The 18,851-nt window shown below is 41.0% G+C and overlaps 1 protein-coding gene and 1 pseudogene across 2 annotated transcripts in view; both read left to right on the forward strand.

Annotated features, from left to right (window-relative positions):
- Positions 1-2,916: 2,916 nt before the first annotated feature.
- LOC146390659 (nuclear factor 7, ovary-like) lies at positions 2,917-5,948 on the forward strand (annotated as a pseudogene).
- Positions 5,949-8,019: 2,071 nt separating this feature from the next.
- The window catches only part of arhgap36 (Rho GTPase activating protein 36), an 85,912-nt gene continuing 75,080 nt past the window's right edge, over positions 8,020-18,851 (forward strand). The window contains exon 1 of one of the 2 annotated variants that reach the window (XM_084923630.1): positions 8,020-8,192. In XM_084923630.1, the coding sequence (XP_084779756.1) occupies positions 8,175-8,192 (18 nt within the window). In that variant the 5' untranslated portion in view covers positions 8,020-8,174. Of the gene's footprint in view, positions 8,193-10,064; positions 11,867-18,851 lie in introns of those variants that run through there. The other variant, XM_084923632.1, reaches the window with a different exon arrangement.

Consider the following 18,851-nt stretch of genomic DNA (forward strand, 5'->3'; position numbering starts at 1 on the left):
CATTCACAAATATACATTTCTGACATTCAAAAACAAAACAAAAACAAATCAGCGACCAATATAGCCACCTTTCTTTGCAAGGACACTCAAAAGCCTGCCATCCATGGATTCTGTCAGTGTTTTGATCTGTTCACCATCAACATTGCGTGCAGCAGCAACCACAGCCTCCCAGACACTGTTCAGAGAGGTGTACTGTTTTCCCTCCTTGTAAATCTCACATTTGATGATGGACCACAGGTTCTCAATGGGGTTCAGATCAGGTGAACAAGGAGGCCATGTCATTAGTTTTTCTTCTTTTATACCCTTTCTTGCCAGCCACGCTGTGGAGTACTTGGACGCGTGTGATGGAGCATTGTCCTGCATGAAAATCATGTTTTTCTTGAAGGATGCAGACTTCTTCCTGTACCACTGCTTGAAGGTGTCTTCCAGAAACTGGCAGTAGGACTGGGAGTTGAGCTTGACTCCATCCTCAACCCGAAAAGGCCCCACAAGCTCATCTTTGATGATACCAGCCCAAACCAGTACTCCACCTCCACCTTGCTGGCGTCTGAGTCGGACTGGAGCTCTCTGCCTTTACCAATCCAGCCACGGGCCCATCCATCTGGCCCATCAAGACTCACTCTCATTTCATCAGTCCATAAAACCTTAGAAAAATCAGTCTTGAGATATTTCTTGGCCCAGTCTTGACGTTTCAGCTTGTGTGTCTTGTTCAGTGGTGGTCGTCTTTCAGCCTTTCTTACCTTGGCCATGTCTCTGAGTATTGCACACCTTGTGCTTTTGGGCACTCCAGTGATGTTGCAGCTCTGAAATATGGCCAAACTGGTGGCAAGTGGCATGTTGGCAGCTGCACGCTTGACTTTTCTCAGTTCATGGGCAGTTATTTTGCGCCTTGGTTTTTCCACACGCTTCTTGCGACCCTGTTGACTATTTTGAATGAAACGCTTGATTGTTCGATGATCACGCTTCAGAAGCTTTGCAATTTTGAGACTGCTGCATCCCTCTGCAAGATATCTCACTATTTTTGACTTTTCTGAGCCTGTCAAGTCCTTCTTTTGACCCATTTTGCCAAAGGAAAGGACGTTGCCTAATAATTATGCACACCTGATATAGGGTGTTGATGTCATTAGACCACACCCCTTCTCATTACAGAGTTGCACATCACCTAATATGCTTAATTGGTAGTAGGCTTTCAAGCCTATACAGCTTGGAGTAAGACAACATGCATGAAGAGGATGATGTGGACAAAATACTCATTCGCCTAATAATTCTGCACTCCCTGTAATTAATGCTACTTTTTTTAAAAGCTACATTTGACTGCTCCTTTGTCAACCTAGCATGTAGCTCCATATGTTTGTCAGATTGCGCATCCTGATGTGACACCAAAAAGAATTGCTCTCCGGCTGTCATAAAACCAAAGGAAAATAAACCTAAACTCCAACTTCTTATCCCAGATGACATTACCTTGTCCTCTGTGCTAATAGGAAAAACCTCATAGTCATGCTCAACTACATCTCTAGGCTTGCCTTCTATTAAATTTTTATATTGACAAAATTAAAAACATCCTGTCCTGGAGTGATACTAAAAAAGAAATCAATAGATTTGTTACTTCTACATTGATTATTGTCAGGAGGACTGCAGCTAACAGTGCATCCTGATTTTATAGAGAAAAAGTATCCAACTATTTAAAGTATTCAATAAATAAAAAAAACTGCCATCTTGTTGCTGCCTAAGTCTTCCTTTAACATTTAGGTTAGCTTAGGTTACAGACACTGAATCCACTGAAGTGTAGGAAAGCATTAAAATGAAAGTTTTCATCATCTAGTAAAGCCATTTTGATTTTCAGCCTCTCTGGGTAGATCTGACCAGAAAAGAAGGCTAGAATTTAAGTAGTCTTTACAAAACACGTGTAAGAAAGTAGTGACAATAACAAAAGTCTACATGTTAACATCAGACAGAGCTTTCCGTCTTTTGGTTTCATAACAACTGATTAAAATCAAACTGATAAATCCTGTTGGATCCTAGAGAAAAAAGAGCAACAGCAAATTAATTGTGATTAATTGTCTGTTGATGAAAAGGAAAAAACCCTTAACACTCTTTAATATGTTGATCAAAGATTTGTAATCTTTGAAGTTGATTTGGAGGATTTTTGACTGACTCCTTCCTTTGACATGTAAATCCCGATCAGCGCCTCAGATGCTTTTTGGTTCAGCACGCAGCTTTGTAGCCTGGGGTGAGTCTTAACTTGAGTTTCCATCGAGGATGTGAAAGCAGTTGTAGCTGCAGGTTGTTTTCATAATTAGCTCCACTACGAGAGGCAGTGTTCACTCCAAAGGCAATCTTGCCTAATTACCTTCCTCTGCCGCTGATATTGCTATCTTTGTAAGAACCAATTAGAGTCTAAACATTGCATGGGCATTTCCTTTAGGGTCCAGGAGCTTTATGACTCGTTTAAAGGATTAAAACTAAGACCAGTAGCTGACATTAGTTGTCCTAAGAAAAGTACAAGTTTCGTGTCGATTCAAATGGGCCGTCACGGCTGGTTCATACCGATGAAAACTTCACAGCAACCTTCCAATTTAGGCACACACTCCCCATCGTAGCACTGCTGTTTACTTGTTGTAGTCTAGAGCCATCTAGTGGTTAAACCAGGTAAGTGCAGTCTACAGTTCTAAGCTGCCCCAGTGTTTCGAGCTCAGATTTAAAGAATAAAGTAGCAAAAACGTAATTCTTTCTTAGTATATGTAATTAAATTGTATTATTAAATTTATTATTAATTGTATTTAAAATAAATCAATGGAAACAGTTGTATATCAGTACATTTATAGATAAAAATATACATTGTATATACATAAACATACAATTTACAAACATACATTTGTACATTTTTTGTGTTCAAATGTTACTGAGATTCATTTTATGTAACTGATTTATTGTTTTCTTTAAATGAAATCATTAATGATACGTTTTAGGTTCACATTCTTTGCATGAAAACTTTTGCATGAAAGTGATCACATCTGGAGACAAGCAGCAACAACCAAGAATATAAATCTCTTGGATGAAGACTGGGTTTAAGGTTGGGCTAATAAATGAATGGAAGTCCTGTGTGTTAAGCTGGCATGGTAAAGTGTTTACTCATAACAGTGTACTCGAACCTGATTACATCCCCCCTCTGCTCTGCCTTGTGTGGTCACTTTCTGCACACACATACACACACACACACCAGTAAAAGGGGGAAAGAGGGACATCAACATGACAGCTCAAAAAAATAAACAAGTCCACAAAAACACATGAGCCCTTGGTCTGGGGACCCAGGCCCATGACAGTGTGAATGCATTACGCTCTCACTGCTGGGGAACCTAACAAATAACCAGAGCAAAGACTAAAATAGAACCTGTCAAACAGCTGCACCGCTGAGGGACCTGTGTGACTACTGTGACCTGTTTTACAGTTGTTGGCAGGTAAACAACTGAACTCTGGAATGAAACACGTTCTCGTTTATGTGTGAAGTAGCGGCTATAAGTTTTACAAAAGTTTTCATTTTGTGACCTGTCCAGCTGAAATGGAGGAAAACCTGTTTTACAGCTTTTTAGCAAATGGCAGGATGACATTTGACATCTGGAATGAAGCATTACAAGTGAAGCAACATTTTTCTCCTTATCTAACTCGCATGAAGCGAACTAGGAAACAGATTGTTCTTCTTCCTCAGCAAAAAGAGACGCACAGAGGATCCGACTAAGTATGGACCGAACTAGCAGCTTCCTCTGATCTGAGTGAGTCCAGCTACAGGAGAGAAGAGTGGAAAACTCCAACACTGCTGCCTCGAGCTGTTGACGCTCCACACACTGAATTTGAGTTTGACCAAAAACACGACTCAAAGGAAGTTTCAGTGAAGTTAGCAGAGGAGGGAGGGAGCCAGGACTGACTGTACTTCCTGTCTGCTGTTTTTAGCTTCACTCACAGACTTCATGGCTTCCAGATCAGAGGAGGATTTCTGCTGTCCGGTCTGTCAGGAGGTCTTTAAAGATCCTGTTCTTCTGTCATGTACCCACAGCTTCTGTAAAGACTGTCTGAAGAGATGGTGGAGAGAGAGACCAACACATGAGTGTCCAATTTGTAAGAAAATATCAGTGTATGATCCTCCTTTAAACCGAGCTTTAAAGAACCTGTGTGAGTCGTTCTTACAGGAGAGAGATCGGAGAGCTTCAGAGGCTCTCTGCAGTCTGCACTCTGAGAAACTCAAACTCTTCTGTCTGGACCATCAGCAGCCAGTGTGTGTCGTCTGCAGAGACTCGGAAAAACACACCAACCACAGATTCAGACCCATTGATGAAGCTGCACGACAACACAAGAAGGAACTTTAGGAAACTCTGGAGCCCTTAAAGAAGAAGTTAAAGGTTTGTGAAGAAGTTCAAGTGAAGTTTGATCAAACAGCAGAACACATTAAGGTCCAGGCCCGACACACAGAGAGGCAGATTAAGGAGAAGTTTAAGAAGCTTCACCTGTTTCTAGTAGAGAAAGAGGAGGCCAGGCTGGATGCACTGAGGGAGGAAGAGGAGCAGAAGAGTGGGATGATGAAGGAGAAGATGGAGGCTCTGAGCAGAGACATAGCAGCTCTTTCAGACACAGTCAGAGCCACAGAGGAGGAGCTGAGAGCTGAAGACATCTCATTTCTGCGCAGCTACAAGGCTGCAGTGGAAAGAGTCCAGCGCTGCCCCCTGCTGGATGATCCACAGCTGCCCTCAGGAGCTCTGATATACAAGGCCAAACACCTGGGCAACCTGACCTTCAACATCTGGAACAACATGAAGGACATGGTCTCCTACACTCTTCTCATTCTGGACCCAAACACTGCTCATCCAGAACTCATCCTGTCTGAAGATGTGACCTGTGTGAGACGAGGAGGAGAGAGGCAGCAGCTTCCCGATAATCCAAAGAGGTTTGATTACTCCTGCTCTGTCCTTGGCTCGGAGGGCTTTAACTCAGGGACTCACAGCTGGGATGTTGAGGTTGGAGAGAGTACAGGGTGGATACTGGGTGTGTCAGAAGAGTCTGTGGAGAGGAAGGGAGACATAGACTCTGGATTATGGATAATTTGGTTCTATCGAGGTGAATACTCAGCAGAGGAAAGCTGTCGTTCTCTGATCCTGATACTAACACACACATACACACCTTCACACACACTTTCAGTCAAAGGATTTTTCCATATATTGAAACTGTGGCTGGTAAAGTGAAGGTGGGTCCGATGAAGGTGTCAGTGTCAGTGGAGCAGATGAGTTGAGGATGATGATATTCCTAATGTTGTTTCCTGTCAGTGATTCGAAGCTGTTAAACTGCAGCTGTCCTCCTGCTGCCTCGTTGTTCCAAAGCTCTTTGTTTCACTGTTTCTTTCTGTTTCTGCTCTCCACCTTTTCACATGGAAAATCATTTCACTGCTTCTCACTGAATGACTCCCCAAACTAGATTTGAAATTCTATCAGATCTCTAATCATTACAAGTGATTCAAGTTTCTATGTGATGTGTGTAAATGGAGATGATTTAGTTTGGACTGACATGTGTTGAATGGGTGGAGCAGTTTGTTGTTGTCTTCTTGTCTGTTTATGACAACAATAAATATATTGTTGAAATAATGAATCATGTTTAAAAAGCAAAACATGATTTGTGCTGCTGTAATAAAATAAACTAGTTGTGTCACGGTCCTGTTTCGGTGACCCAGTGTTTTGTATTATTATTAATCTTTGAGTTCATCATGGTTCATCACTGTTGTTGTATTGTACCCTCACCGTGCTGCGTTTTCCCTCCGTGTTTCTAGCTTCCCAGTTTTCTAGTTTGAGTTTCGTGTTTGTGTTTCTAGTTTAGCTTTCCTGTATTTCACGTTAAAGTTTTTCTCCAGCAATAAAGCTGCTGCCTTTAGTTTATCATTCAGTCTCCGAGACCTGCATTTGGGTCCTACATCCTGGCTTCGGTCTTCTGGAGTCTGGAAGCTAGGAGCACGGGGGACCGGGGGAAACAGGAGTTTGCAAGCTGGTGGGCAGTGGAATTGGTTGCAGACTGAGGCACACGGGAGGGGGGGGAAGCAAGACTGTGGAGGTCCGGGTGAGTTTGAAGGTGAGAATGGTCCAGAGATCCAGAGGAGGTGGGGGAGGCACGCAGGTGTGAGTAAAAACGGTGCCAGCATCCTTATGTGCAGAGTATTTTAAATAGCAGAGGAGTAAAGTATCTGTGGAATCAACTGGTTAGCAAACAATCTGGGGAAGGTCAGTTGTGTGTGCTGGTCTTATATGCAGCCAGCTTCATTGGCTCCAGGTGTGGATCCAGGGTGTGGCGGTCGTGTGGTCATGCGGCTCTAGTCTTTAGTTAAGCCTCTCGTGCTGTGCTTTGGTCTTGCGTGCCACACTCATTAACACTAGAATAAAAAATTAATAAAGTTGGTGTCTGGAGCATGTCACAAACATGTCTGCCACAAGGGGAGCCATATTGTTGTGAGGCAGCCTACATGGACGAGGTGAAGAACCGTGGTGTCAGGACAACAGCTGACTGTCTGCAAGACCAAGGAGCTGGTGGTGGACTTCAGAAGGAGTAAGCACCAAGTGTACAAGCTTCTTATCATCAACAGAGCTCCAGTGGAGAGGGTGCTGTCAATCTGTCAACACATTGCTGTGCTAACATGGCACAAGACACTTTAACATTCCACTCGCACAATGTACATTTTCAGATTTTTAATTTAAAATAATTTCAATTTTTTTAAATTTAATTTACTTATTGTATTAGTGTCTTTTTTTGCACAGTCAAATGAGCAGTTCGGGACACATTTCACTTTGTGTTGTACTCGTATGACTATGCACGTGACATAAAGAATCTAGAATCTCTATGTCATTTTACTTCAATTAGATTTGATTTCAGCACATTTTCCCTTTTTAATTCAAATACAGAGAAATACTCTCTTTACTTTCTAAAGATGTGTTTTTTAAATAGATACATAGCTAGATAAACCTTTATTAGTCCCACACGTGGGAAAATTGTTGTGTCACAGCAGAAAGTAGACAGTGCAAAGTTATAGCAGCAAAATCAAAGAAAAACAGTGGAATAGGAAAAAGAATAACATACTATATACAATATAATAAAATACTACACTGTCAGAAAAAAATACACTTAGTTTTATTGCACATGTGTGGATGTGTGTGTTTGCTCAACTGCAAACTTTTTCTTGTGGAGTCTGACAGCAGTAGGAAGAAAAGACCTGCGGACGTTCTGTTTTCCAACAGGAATGACCGTACTGCAGACGACCCTGTCCGACACACAGCCCTGAGTTATCACATACTGTGGTCGGTCGTTGAGGTAGTCCAGTATCCATGGATCCATGGAGTATCCTTTCTCACAGTGCTCCCAGCGTTCTTCAGGTGAGAGAGGGAATGATGTAGGAGGTGGGCCTTTGAAGGTGTCCCACAAACTGTCCTCACCTCCATGGTCAAAAACACTCAGTGAGGTCCTCACAAGGATAGACTCGCCAGTGCGCACACACACGGAGGGGAAGGCTCTCTCATCAGGGCCAAACTACAGAGCTCCATTCTTCCTGTTTCTGACAGCGGAGAGCACGCCGTGTTATCTATGACACACACACACACACACACACACACACACACACACACACACACACAGGAACTGACAACAATCTGCAATCAGCACAGAGACGCTCAGAGAGACAGAGCGACTTCTCCCCCTGCTTTACTGACTAAAACATTTACAAAACTGTTAAAAAAAAATGACACATGATCTGAAAAAGAAAATTAAATAATGATGCTGGAAAAAAGAAAGATAGAAAGTAAAGGTGGTGGATTGGGGGCGGGGGAGTAATTACACTGGAAAAGCGAGGAAAGAAAAAAAGAAAAGAGAGGAAGTGGAACCAAAAAAAAAGAGAGAGAAAGAGAGAGGGGGGAGGCACTGAAGTCATGTGGGGAGGAGAAAAACAAGGAGGGGGAGGAGTAAACGTCAAGTGCAGGAGGGAAGAGAGAAAGAGAGAGGGGTCAGGAGCAACATTGGGAAAGAGGAAAGGGAGCAGAAGCATCCAGTTTGGAGTATCTGTACCTGGGGCAGACGCGCACTGCTGGCTAATGCTGCATGGACGCCGCTCACCTGCACGCTTTCAGCACTTATGAGACCGACCTGTGCGCGCAGACATGCATTTCTACTATGTGGTAGGTAACGCACATGGACCTCTTTAACTGTGTGTGTGTGTTTGTTGCAGGCACTCACCTTTTAAACTCGTATGTGCATGGTGCAGCTCTAAAGGCGCAAGATGTGCAGTCAGAGATTAAAGAGCATTGTTGAAGGCCTTTTAGGGTTTTTTTTTTTTTTAATCGATCACTGCTGCTGCTCCTCCTTCTTTATCATCTGTGTTGTTATTGCGCTGTCATTAAACTCGGCTGAACTTGTTCTGCCAGCATTCCCAAATATTTCTCCCTTGCAGTAACGCCCAAATCCATCATTCCTGTAAAATTATTCATTTGTGAAATGTTTCTTTCTTGGCCTGAAAATTTTGGAAATGCATGAAGTCTCCACCTCTGTCAGTTTCATAGCTGTGGTTTAAAAAAAAAAAAAATTAAATCAGTTGTTCCTTGGCTCTTCGCCTAAAATAAGCCTTCATTATCTGTTCTACAAGCAGAGAAAAACAGTCTCAGTGGCATGACAAGGAAAATATGTCATGTTATGTCACTGCAGACAATAAAGGCAAAATATTTTTATGACGTTACTTTAATGTTTAAATGTCTACTTTGACCTCCATGCATGTATCAAGTGGTTGATTATCTTTTTCCTGATACGTCCACCTAATTATTTACTATTAGTTATGCAATCCTGCATGCTTAAGTACAAAGTGCTTTATTTCATTCATCCTGGTCGTTACATTTTTCTTTCGCACAGTGCAACACAAACATTTTAGTCACTGCAGGCATCCTGCAGCCTGCTACAACTCTGTGTAATGCAGTGCGACTTGGTTCAGATTAGGATCATTAATGGCACAGCAGCGTGTTTTAGTTAAAGGAAACTTAATAGCAGCAAAGCACAATCAGCATCAATATCCTCAGTTGGTCAGCACTATGGACTTTTTAGTATCTTTCAGGTCATTATGTCTTTATGACTCATAACTTTAATATAACGATGATGTAATAGTCTGTGTATGTGTATGCTCCCTGACCAGAAGTAAATAGATACTTGAAAAAGTACGCAAACAGCTTTACAAAGTGAAGTATTTAGCACATAAAGAGCTACATATATTCCCCAGAAGGTCATTTTTCTTCTTCTTCTTCTTCTTCTTCTTATTTTGGATACTTTGCATCCTTTGTCCAATATGTCCACTATCTTACAAGTCACTCCCGACACTCGTCTTCACCCACTCCACCCTGCCTGCTTTCTCCTTCCTCTCTCTTGTGCACTGTCTGTTGCTTTGGGTGGTTGACCCCAGCTTTTTAAACTCATCCACCTTCTCTCACTACAGACCATAATGTAATCTGCAAACATCACCATGGAGACTCCGACTCACATCTTGTATTTTCTAAATAACACATTAAAACTACTTAACAGGTGACGCGAGCAATCATTTCATTAATATGTGACGACTTGCTGGGGTTACCCTCAGGTCTTTGCAGTCATGCGGATGTTACTGTAACATGCACCAATCCCTTAACCATTGCGCAGACCGTGCTCAGCCATCCTGAATGGCAATGTCACTCCCCAGTGTTTGCAGCCTCCCCCAGCAAGGCGGCATACACTTTTACCCCTCAAAAACTGCCAGGGAATAACTCAAGGTCATCCAAAAGAGCACAGGGTATTGACCCAGGCTCTGAACCTGGAGCAGGTGGGGGAGAAACATACGTAGTTAAGTAGCAGTGCTTTGCAGTACAGACTCATGCTGAGCTGAAAGAAGACATGGTGCAGGTGACTTTTTTCATTTCTGTTATCCTGCTCCATTTGCCATAACGTATTTCACTTTAACACCAAACCGAGGAGTTGGCATCATATTCAGATTGGGATCACTGGTTGGATCATTGGTTCACAATCAGTAGTTTAAGATGTTTGGGTTTGTTTGTTGTTCATTTTTTTTTTTTTATCAGTGTTGCTTCACATCAATGCCTCTTAGCTCGAAGACTGGAAAAACACTCATATCTTGTTTTTCTCCCACAAGAAAAAATGTTGATGGTTTCAGCGTTTGGCTAAATACTCCAGATTACACAGAGTTTTGACTTGTCTTAAATTTAACTGGAGCAATAAGGAGAAAGATAAAAACTGCCAAACCAGAAGCGCAAACCTGCCAAAGTGCCTCTGACTGCAAAAGAGAGTTTGAGCTGCACTGATTTCAGTGGCGATTACGAAACTGCAGATGTGTGAACTGCGAGAGCGTGGGCGAAATGATCGTTGATCATTTCTTTACGACTTGAAAACCGAGGGCCTCTGCCATCTGCTTTGGAGCATCACTTGGCTTCAGCGGGCAAAAACCAGGTCCAGCTAAATCTTAAAAGTTAATAGTGCAAATTTATTTCTCCATGCCTGCTTTTCCTGCCTCTCAGACATTACCAGACAGCTGCATCACTTCCCTCTCACACTAGCATATCTGCATCTGTCCATCTGCCATCTCTCGTTTCCCTACTAGCATAGCCTGTCTGCCTGTCGTTACCCCATCTGCCTCTGACTCGCTTCACCGCTGCGCCAGTCACGGATACGTGCACGGCTCAATCATATTTTGTGCTTGTCTTCTTGATTTGTGAATCCCACTCTGGCGTGTTATTAGCGCCACAAAGTGGCCAAATCCCTTTAAAGCGTTGGGGATTTGGCCCCACGTGTCAACTGTGGCTTTGACTTCTTCGTCAGAAGCAGAAGCTCGTTATCAGGCTGGTGAAGGTTTGCAACTGTTGCTGACTTGGTTAAAAAGCAAAGAGAAAACTTTCATTTATTCTATTTGGAGTTTTCCTTTGAGGTTCTAAACTATTTGCGTTTAACACGTTTTGATTGATTATCTTGGACAAAAAAAGAAAAAAAGAAAAAAATGGTCTGGAGTATGAAAGATTCTTATTTTTGCTCTTAATGTCTTCATACTTGAATGATAAATTGGGTCTTTTCTGTTTGTTTTTGCAATAAGATGAAAATGTGAACACCTCTCATGAGTCTGTGGCCTGAGATATTTCTCTTGAACGCCCGAGCGTTACTGTGGCGAGTGACACGCATTCAGAGGTTGAAGCTTATCTGCAGGGAGTGGATAGCTGCTCAGAGCTCACCTTAAATCTGAGTTTAGGGGGGATTTGGCTCACCAGTTTAGGAAGCAGTCTCAGTCCGAGAAGCATTTTATCAAAATATAACGTGGAAAAATGAAGCTTGCGGCCCTTCTTTCAGTTATAGAGGAGAAATACTTGTTAAACTGAAATTGGGTTGAATTTTCAGTCATTCATGGAATGGAAAGTTGACCCTTGGAGCCTTGGTTGAAGTTTATAGGTATTAAAAACACTGCAAACACCTATTTCAGTTGCGAATGTGCCCCAGATGTGCCTCCATGTGTTTTCCTGCCTCCCCCATTTTTGTTTAATGATTTTTGAATTTCAAGAGGAAACACCTCCCTCATTTACCGCAATCAATCAAGTGCATGCGCAGCCACGCCTTTATAATCAAGTTGCACAAGAACCTCAGGCTGCAGATGACTGTTTCTAGCTTTTCTTGCTGACACCAGCATTCAACCACAACCACACGCAACCATCATCGCTTCTTAGTTCCTACTTGTTCAGAAACTATGGCTATCTCGCCGTGCTTCCTGTCTGACTTTATCATGCAAAATTGACAAGACAACTCTCGGTCTGACTTTTGGCCTGCAAGCTGAACGACTCCAGTAAGCTTTTTAAATTTTAAATATTAAGCGCATGTGCTTCAGTCAGACTTACTCTGTTGACATTAAGGCTTTTAGTCTTTTCGATTACGATAACAGCCTTAGTCACATCACCCACGGAGATTTAAAGAAAAACAGAGTTGATAAGAAGAAGTGTTAGAGAAGAGAACACAAGAATTAATCAGGAAAAAAATCTTATCTATACACAAACAAAACATTCAAATTCAAAGACAAAGTAAGAATTTAAGGATTTCTGGAGTATTTTAAATAATGCAACCGTTTGGGCTCTTTTAGGCCTTTTTGTTGTTTCTTTCTCTCTCTCTTTTCCTCTCTCTTCACTATCCTCACTATATCACCAAAACTTACCTCCTATCCTGCTGTAGTTTTTATGTGTTGTTTGTATTTGCTCAGACCTATGTGTGGACTGCATTGCGCTTCCTGCTGACTAATGGACACCACTTGATATAAGCGTAAACTCATGAAAATGAAATTGAAAGCATAAAGGGGGCAGTGACAAATAGTGACAAACAATAGAAAAGATGGATGTAGCAACCCAGTAATGCAGAGGTCATTAGCCTCTTGGCAGCTGCAGTGCTGGTGTTTTGAAGGCAGACATCATGGAAAGCAACCATAACAGCTCATGTAACATCTGCTTATATGCTGCAGCTGGCTAAATCCATAAAGATCAGTGAACCTTCAGAGCACCAACAGCAGTGCAGGTGAGCTGATCAAAGCCTTTTTTGCACAAATCTACTGAAAACAAATCTACTAGAACTCACAAGTTGAGACAACTTTTTCATGCTGCACCATTAAACTTGCACCTAGTGTTCCCCCACCTACCAAATGTCATTTTAACCAATGCATACCAGGTGTGTTTTTGGCTGTTTTTGACATTTACAGCCAAGAGTTTCATGGTATTATGCTGTACTCTGTAAATTTAATAGACAAGCACGAGTGTTGTTTGGCCTGTTAGTGCTGTTGGTTGTGAAATGAAAATAATTTGATGGGTTTGTAAGGTGCTTATATAAATTATAGTACAAGCGATTTTAGCCTATTGCTATAGGTAGATGATGACATCTGAAATTATCACATATAATTGATGTTTCGTGGATATAAATGTTGTTCTAAAATAAAAATGATATAATACTTTTATAAAGTGTTGTAGACGCATAAATGGAAAAAATGGGTCATTTTAGATAGTTGCTAGGAAACATGGTGTCTTGTATAACAAAATTTTTGTGGATATAAACTGGATGTTACAATACTTTCAATAGGTGTTAAAAACGGGATATTTCAGTTAAAAACTTTCAGGAGCCTAAGATGTACCTGTGTACCAAGTTTGTATGTTCAGTTCCTGGTTGTGGTGAAGGAGTTGGGGGACAAAGAAACAAACTAGCAGAGAGACAGATTTTTGTGAATTATTGAAGATTATTGTAAGATATAGTCTCATATCTGACATTTTCCCACTGTCTTTATCGACTGCTGAGAGGTTACGAATGGTTTAGCTATCGGTCATCCTTTGATCACCTTTAAAGAAAGATGTTAACAGCTGGCTTCCAACAGTTTGGCCTCCTTAGTTTGTTTTCTCTTTTGATAAGGTGCACATTAGCTGTCACCTGGATAACATAAATTGGCAACAACCATATAGGCAAGTCTGAATGCAGGGTGAATTTTACTTCATTTTTTTAGGGATAAATGAGAGTCTCTACTGTGTTTTGGAATCAAAGTTCAGTCCCCAACCAATTTATTCAGGCAATTTAATTCTGACTAATTACTTTGAAAAAAAAAATGCAAACAAAAACAAACTTTTCATTCCAGACTTGTCAGGGCTCCTCCTCCAACTTGGGGTAGTGAGTTCTGCTTGCCCCATGCTACTGTGATACCACTAATGATTTAACTGGGCATGAGTATAACTGGAGGGCAAGTGATTTCTGATAACTGTGGAGAAATGCGAGGGTGTGATGTGTACGGCTTTTCAACACCAACCACCAGTTTCTTTGCTGCGTTAGTTTCACCGTGATCTCCATGTCAACCTGCAAACTCACAAATTTGACCACCTTAAGCTGTAATATAATGAAATACAGTCTGGCTGTTGAGCTGCAAAAGGTTGAGAAAATTAGTATAATAGCTGAAGTGCTATTAAATAACCTCAAATAACTTCAATAAATTTAATCACTGCATGACAGCAGGAGTTTTGATTTTCTCCAGAGGCTTTGGAAAGTCTTGGCTAAAGTTTTAAATCATCTTCACCGCTGTATTTCAGAGCTGTCTTTTGGTCTTGCTTTATTACTTCAGCAGTTTCTCTGTTGTTCCTTTAGAATCAGACAAAATTTTGGAAAGTTCTCATAAGTTATACTCCAGACAATTATAATAGACTGCCAAATGAATTTTGGAGGAGGGAAGACTTTTTGCAAAATGTTGTCTCGTCTGTACTTGTCCGACTTCCCAACAGGACCCATGACATTAAAGGAGAAGTCTCCTCTAAATTTTTCACATTAATGATAAATAATGCTAACTTCCTATCAGATGCAAGGCTCTTTCTGCCTATTAAGACTCAAAAAGTAGGTCATAAATATGTCTTTGATCACTACAAAGAGTCGCTGTAACAATGCCATTTCGTCAGAAGCTACTTGCACGTCTCCTGTACTCACAAGTTGTTCTTTGGCTGACGTCGTCAACAATGACTGTGCCAGGAATCCCATTTTTCAGCTCAGTCACATTACAGTAAAAAATGACTGCAAGTGTTTATCTTTTGTCCTCGCGGCAGATGGCTGCCCCTCCCTGAGCCTGGTTCTGCTGGAGGTTTCTTCCTATTAAAAGGGAGTTTTTCCTTCCCACTGTCACCAAGTACTTGCTCATAGGGGGTCATCTGGTATAAAGCATCTTGAGGGTGACTGTTGTTGTGATTTGATGCTATACAAATAAAATTAAATTGAATTGAACTTCCTTGCAACTAGAAAAAGTCAGACTAGAAAAGAGACTGTATTTAATTTTTTTTTTGCTGTCACCCTTTGGCAACCACTTGTAATCACAACCCAATTACATAGTCAGCTGATGGGAGGCAACCTGTCTCCAAGCAATCGTGGTTTAACTGGGACTAACTACAATCAGACAGACTGGCTAAGCTTTGCAAATAATTGCTGTGTAATTGGTAAATGTTGAGTACTTATGTCATTTGTCAGTTAAATCACTTGCTTGCAGCAACTGCTATGAGGAATGGGGATTTCTGTGTTTGTGGATTTGCAATTTTTACCTGTTTTTCACAGTTAATCACGCTGTCCAGCTGTAATTGACAGGTTGACCTTAATCAATTAGAAACTGATATCGGGCTCACTCGGTCTTATTGTTGTTTTATCACCATCTTGATACACAAAAGTTGACTTGAGGACAACAACAGGATGTTTTTCATAATGTGACTCCAGCATTAGAGACGAAGTCTGAATCAGGAGGTAGGAGACGTTAAAGAGATTTCCTTTAGTTGTTTTTAACTTTTGTTTTGTCACTGTCACTCTATAGTTGGGCTTAGACACGGAAAACTACTTAGTGAGGTTCAGGAAAAGATTGTGTTTCAGGGTAAAATCAATGGGGAAACATCAGGAGCTGAATAATGCAATGCAAAACTAACAAAAGCTCTATTTCTCTTGGTGCCTATTGGACCTGGCTTCAACAGGAAGTCAGTTCATATAGTTCATATAAGCGTCATTAAAAACATCCTTTCAGTCTTGTGCAAAAAGAGGTTTTGGAAGAAGCTGGTCACTGAGCGTGCTTTAGTTTTCTTGAAATTGTTACTTAGTGGGTATACATGTGTTTGTATGTGTTGCACCCGTACAGTTTACAGTGACCACAGAGTTTAGTTCAAGCTCAAATGTTTAACATCGTGGTCAATCACCCACTTTCCCATGATTCAGTAAAGATGAGTGAAAACAAAAATAGCCTGTATTCTGGTGATGCCTTCGGCGTTTTCCTGCACGTGCATGCCTTCCAGCGTCTGTGTGCATGTGCATGTCTGCAGCAGTGATGCACGAGTGAGTGCCAGCGCCTACAGGCTGTCCTCATAAACAGTCTGCAGTCTCTCATCAGCCGTGGTCGGTGTTATATAACCGGAGTGACGCTGACCACTTCCAGCTGCAGGTTCAGTTGTCATTAATCTGTCTGTTCATAATTTTAGTGTTGTTGCGATAGTTATTCTTCTAGTGCTGTTTAAACACTTAGCTACTTCAGGGACAAAAGGAAACGTTTTAAATGGCGTCTATAATTTGAGTTAATGGGTATCTGTTGTGTGCAGGCTTTGTGGGAGACGTTATGGTTAAACAAAGCAACATATGGATGCACTCTCTGATGGACAAACTGTGATGAAAAGACTGTTTTCTAAATGACATCAACAGCATTTGGCATTTCTTTGCAACACTGTTTTTGTGGTCAACATGCACTCACTGGTCACTTTATTGGGTACTCGCGTTCAACTGCTTGATAGCGCAAGCAGTTGAAGTATCAGATCAATCACATGATACCAACTCAGCGCGTTTAGGTCAGGATGACCTGCTGAAGTGGGTTTATACTTGTATAACTATGCATGTGACAAATAAAGAAACTTGAACCTTGAAGTTCACACCGAGCATCACAATGGGGATGAAAATGTGTTTTAAATGACTTTGAACGTGGCACCAATATTCAGTGTTTGTGTGCAGCTATTCCTGTTTTTCCTGCAAAACATTTGAGGCATTGAATGGGTTGATGTGTCTCCATAGTGAAAATCTGGTTTCCTTTAGTATTTCACAAGTTAATCCTACATCATATGAAGGACATTCTGTTCCCTTTTTTTGTATTGCTTCTTCAGCTTGTTTATCAAACAGAGCCTCTCACCACATTGAGTTGTAAAATAATTTAGTTTTCCTCAGGATTCACAGTAGTGATGTTTTCTTGCCATGTTACAGTCACATGGAGCAAAGAGAGTGATTTGGGTATAGAACTCTTAAAAAGTAAAATTTAATGTTTTGGAAATTCTCAGTTAAACTATTAAAGTCCAACCAATATTATAGGATATTTAAGGCCGATACCAATACTGATGTTCGTGATTTAAAAATCAGATATTCTGATATTTTTTTCTTTCAGTGACACGAAACATAACCAGATTTTCCTAACCTTTCTTTTGTGTAATTATTATTTAATCTTTTTACGCTCTGGGCGACTCTGCTCGGATCAGCTGCATGTTGCATTTACAGCGTTCCAAACACGTGTCGCGAACAGGGAAGTTGCAGAGCACCCTCTGGTGGACAAACTGTGCTACATCAACTCTCACGCCATGGTTGAAGGGTGTTTCTTCCTTCCCTTTTTTATCTTTTCAGTCATTTATTTTCCCTTGTTTTGCTGATACAAATAATAATCAGCAAATAGGCCAGTAATTTCCTGCCGATAAATTGGACATGCTCGTGTTTTTATGACTGATTTGAAAGATATAAATCTTTTAAGAGCTTCATTACTGTCCTTTGAAATATGTGACGCACTATTTTATTATCCTGAACTAATAATACATTACTTATTATGACATAAACACTCACTAGAACTGTCTTCGACATCACAGAGCTTAATCCTGTTTGACTAACATTTGCTGTTTTAGCAAACTACAGGTGGTTTTTGCTTAAGTATAATTTATAACCTGCTTCCTTTTCAGCACAGTTTGAAATATAGTTTAGGGGTGAAAGCAAGTTATATAGTGTTGCATTATTTATATGCACTATTTCCTTCTCAGATTTTTTAAGCTTTATTATTGAGATCTATGTAAATATATGTACCATATAGTAAACTTACATCATCTGAGTCCAACATACTCTTATCTGTAAATACTAAGAATATATTTTTGAAAGTCACGAATGCAGCATTTATAATGCACTGACTGATAAATGACCCTGTGAAGTTTCTGCATCAGTGTCATGTTGTGTCAGCTCAGTCTGTTTGATTCAAGTGGATTCACAGCCTGTATCGTCAGATCCTCGGGGGTGACTCTTCTCGACTCGAGTTGAGTGATAAGAAGTGTTTCCAGAGCGCAGAGCTAGGGAAGTGGTTCAGAGGCTTATTAATCACAAACAGAAAGGTTGCCATCACCTTCCCCAGAAACAATGGATAACATCAGTGTTGTGTGTGCATGTTACTTAACCTGTGCGCTCAGTAAGCCCACAGCTTACTCTTGTCCTTGGAAGACTTTTGTTGAGTTATGACAGGAAAACCGTAGGATTCCCAACTTCTTAAGCCTCCGAGGGTTTTGTCTTTTTGTAAATCTGAGGCGAGGAGCTGCAGAGAAATCAGTGGAAACACCTCTCGTCATATTTTTTTCCTCCTTCTCTCTCTGTCTTTTTTTGTTTATACAGTCTGTAAAAAGAAGTCCACTTTGTTTTGAATTCACCTTCAAGTTGTAGCTATGATTTCACTCTTGGCATCTCTCAGTGGCTCCTCGCACTGTCCACGTGTATCCATCATCGCGTATAGGCCCGTGTGCATCTGTTGGCCCTGGCAGCTCTCTCTGGATGTTTAAACTTTATGATGGATTTTCTGTTGGTGGACCACGAATGCCAGCTTCGCACTGATTTACTGACTTCTGAGGCTGGAGGATCGCTTTGCACCTCAGCTCACACAGTGGGCGGGCTCAAGTGCTGCCTGGAGGCTCGATGGTTGTTCGTAAACCAAGAGAAGCGGTGACTCAGAGACACCGCTGAATAAGCAGAGCTGCTGCGTGGGATTTTAAATGGGACTTTAGATAATATTTATTTGTTTGAGTTTGAAGAGAGACCTAAAACTGGAAAAATAATGGTAATCTCAATATGAGAAGGTTTTAAAGTGGACGTGAAAAATTTGAAAGTTCCCCTTTTGTCATGAAAGTTGTCAGCTGAACATCAAGAAAATTACAAAAAAATAGTTTTGCTCTCATGGATCCTTATTCACTCATCCAGAAAGATTTTTTTTTTAAAAATCCAATTTTTCCCTAAATACTTCC

Source organism: Perissodus microlepis, chromosome 3, assembly GCF_051167445.1.
Source record: "Perissodus microlepis isolate ML-2025 ecotype Zambia chromosome 3, ASM5116744v1, whole genome shotgun sequence".
Taxonomy (NCBI): Eukaryota; Metazoa; Chordata; class Actinopteri; order Cichliformes; family Cichlidae; genus Perissodus; species Perissodus microlepis.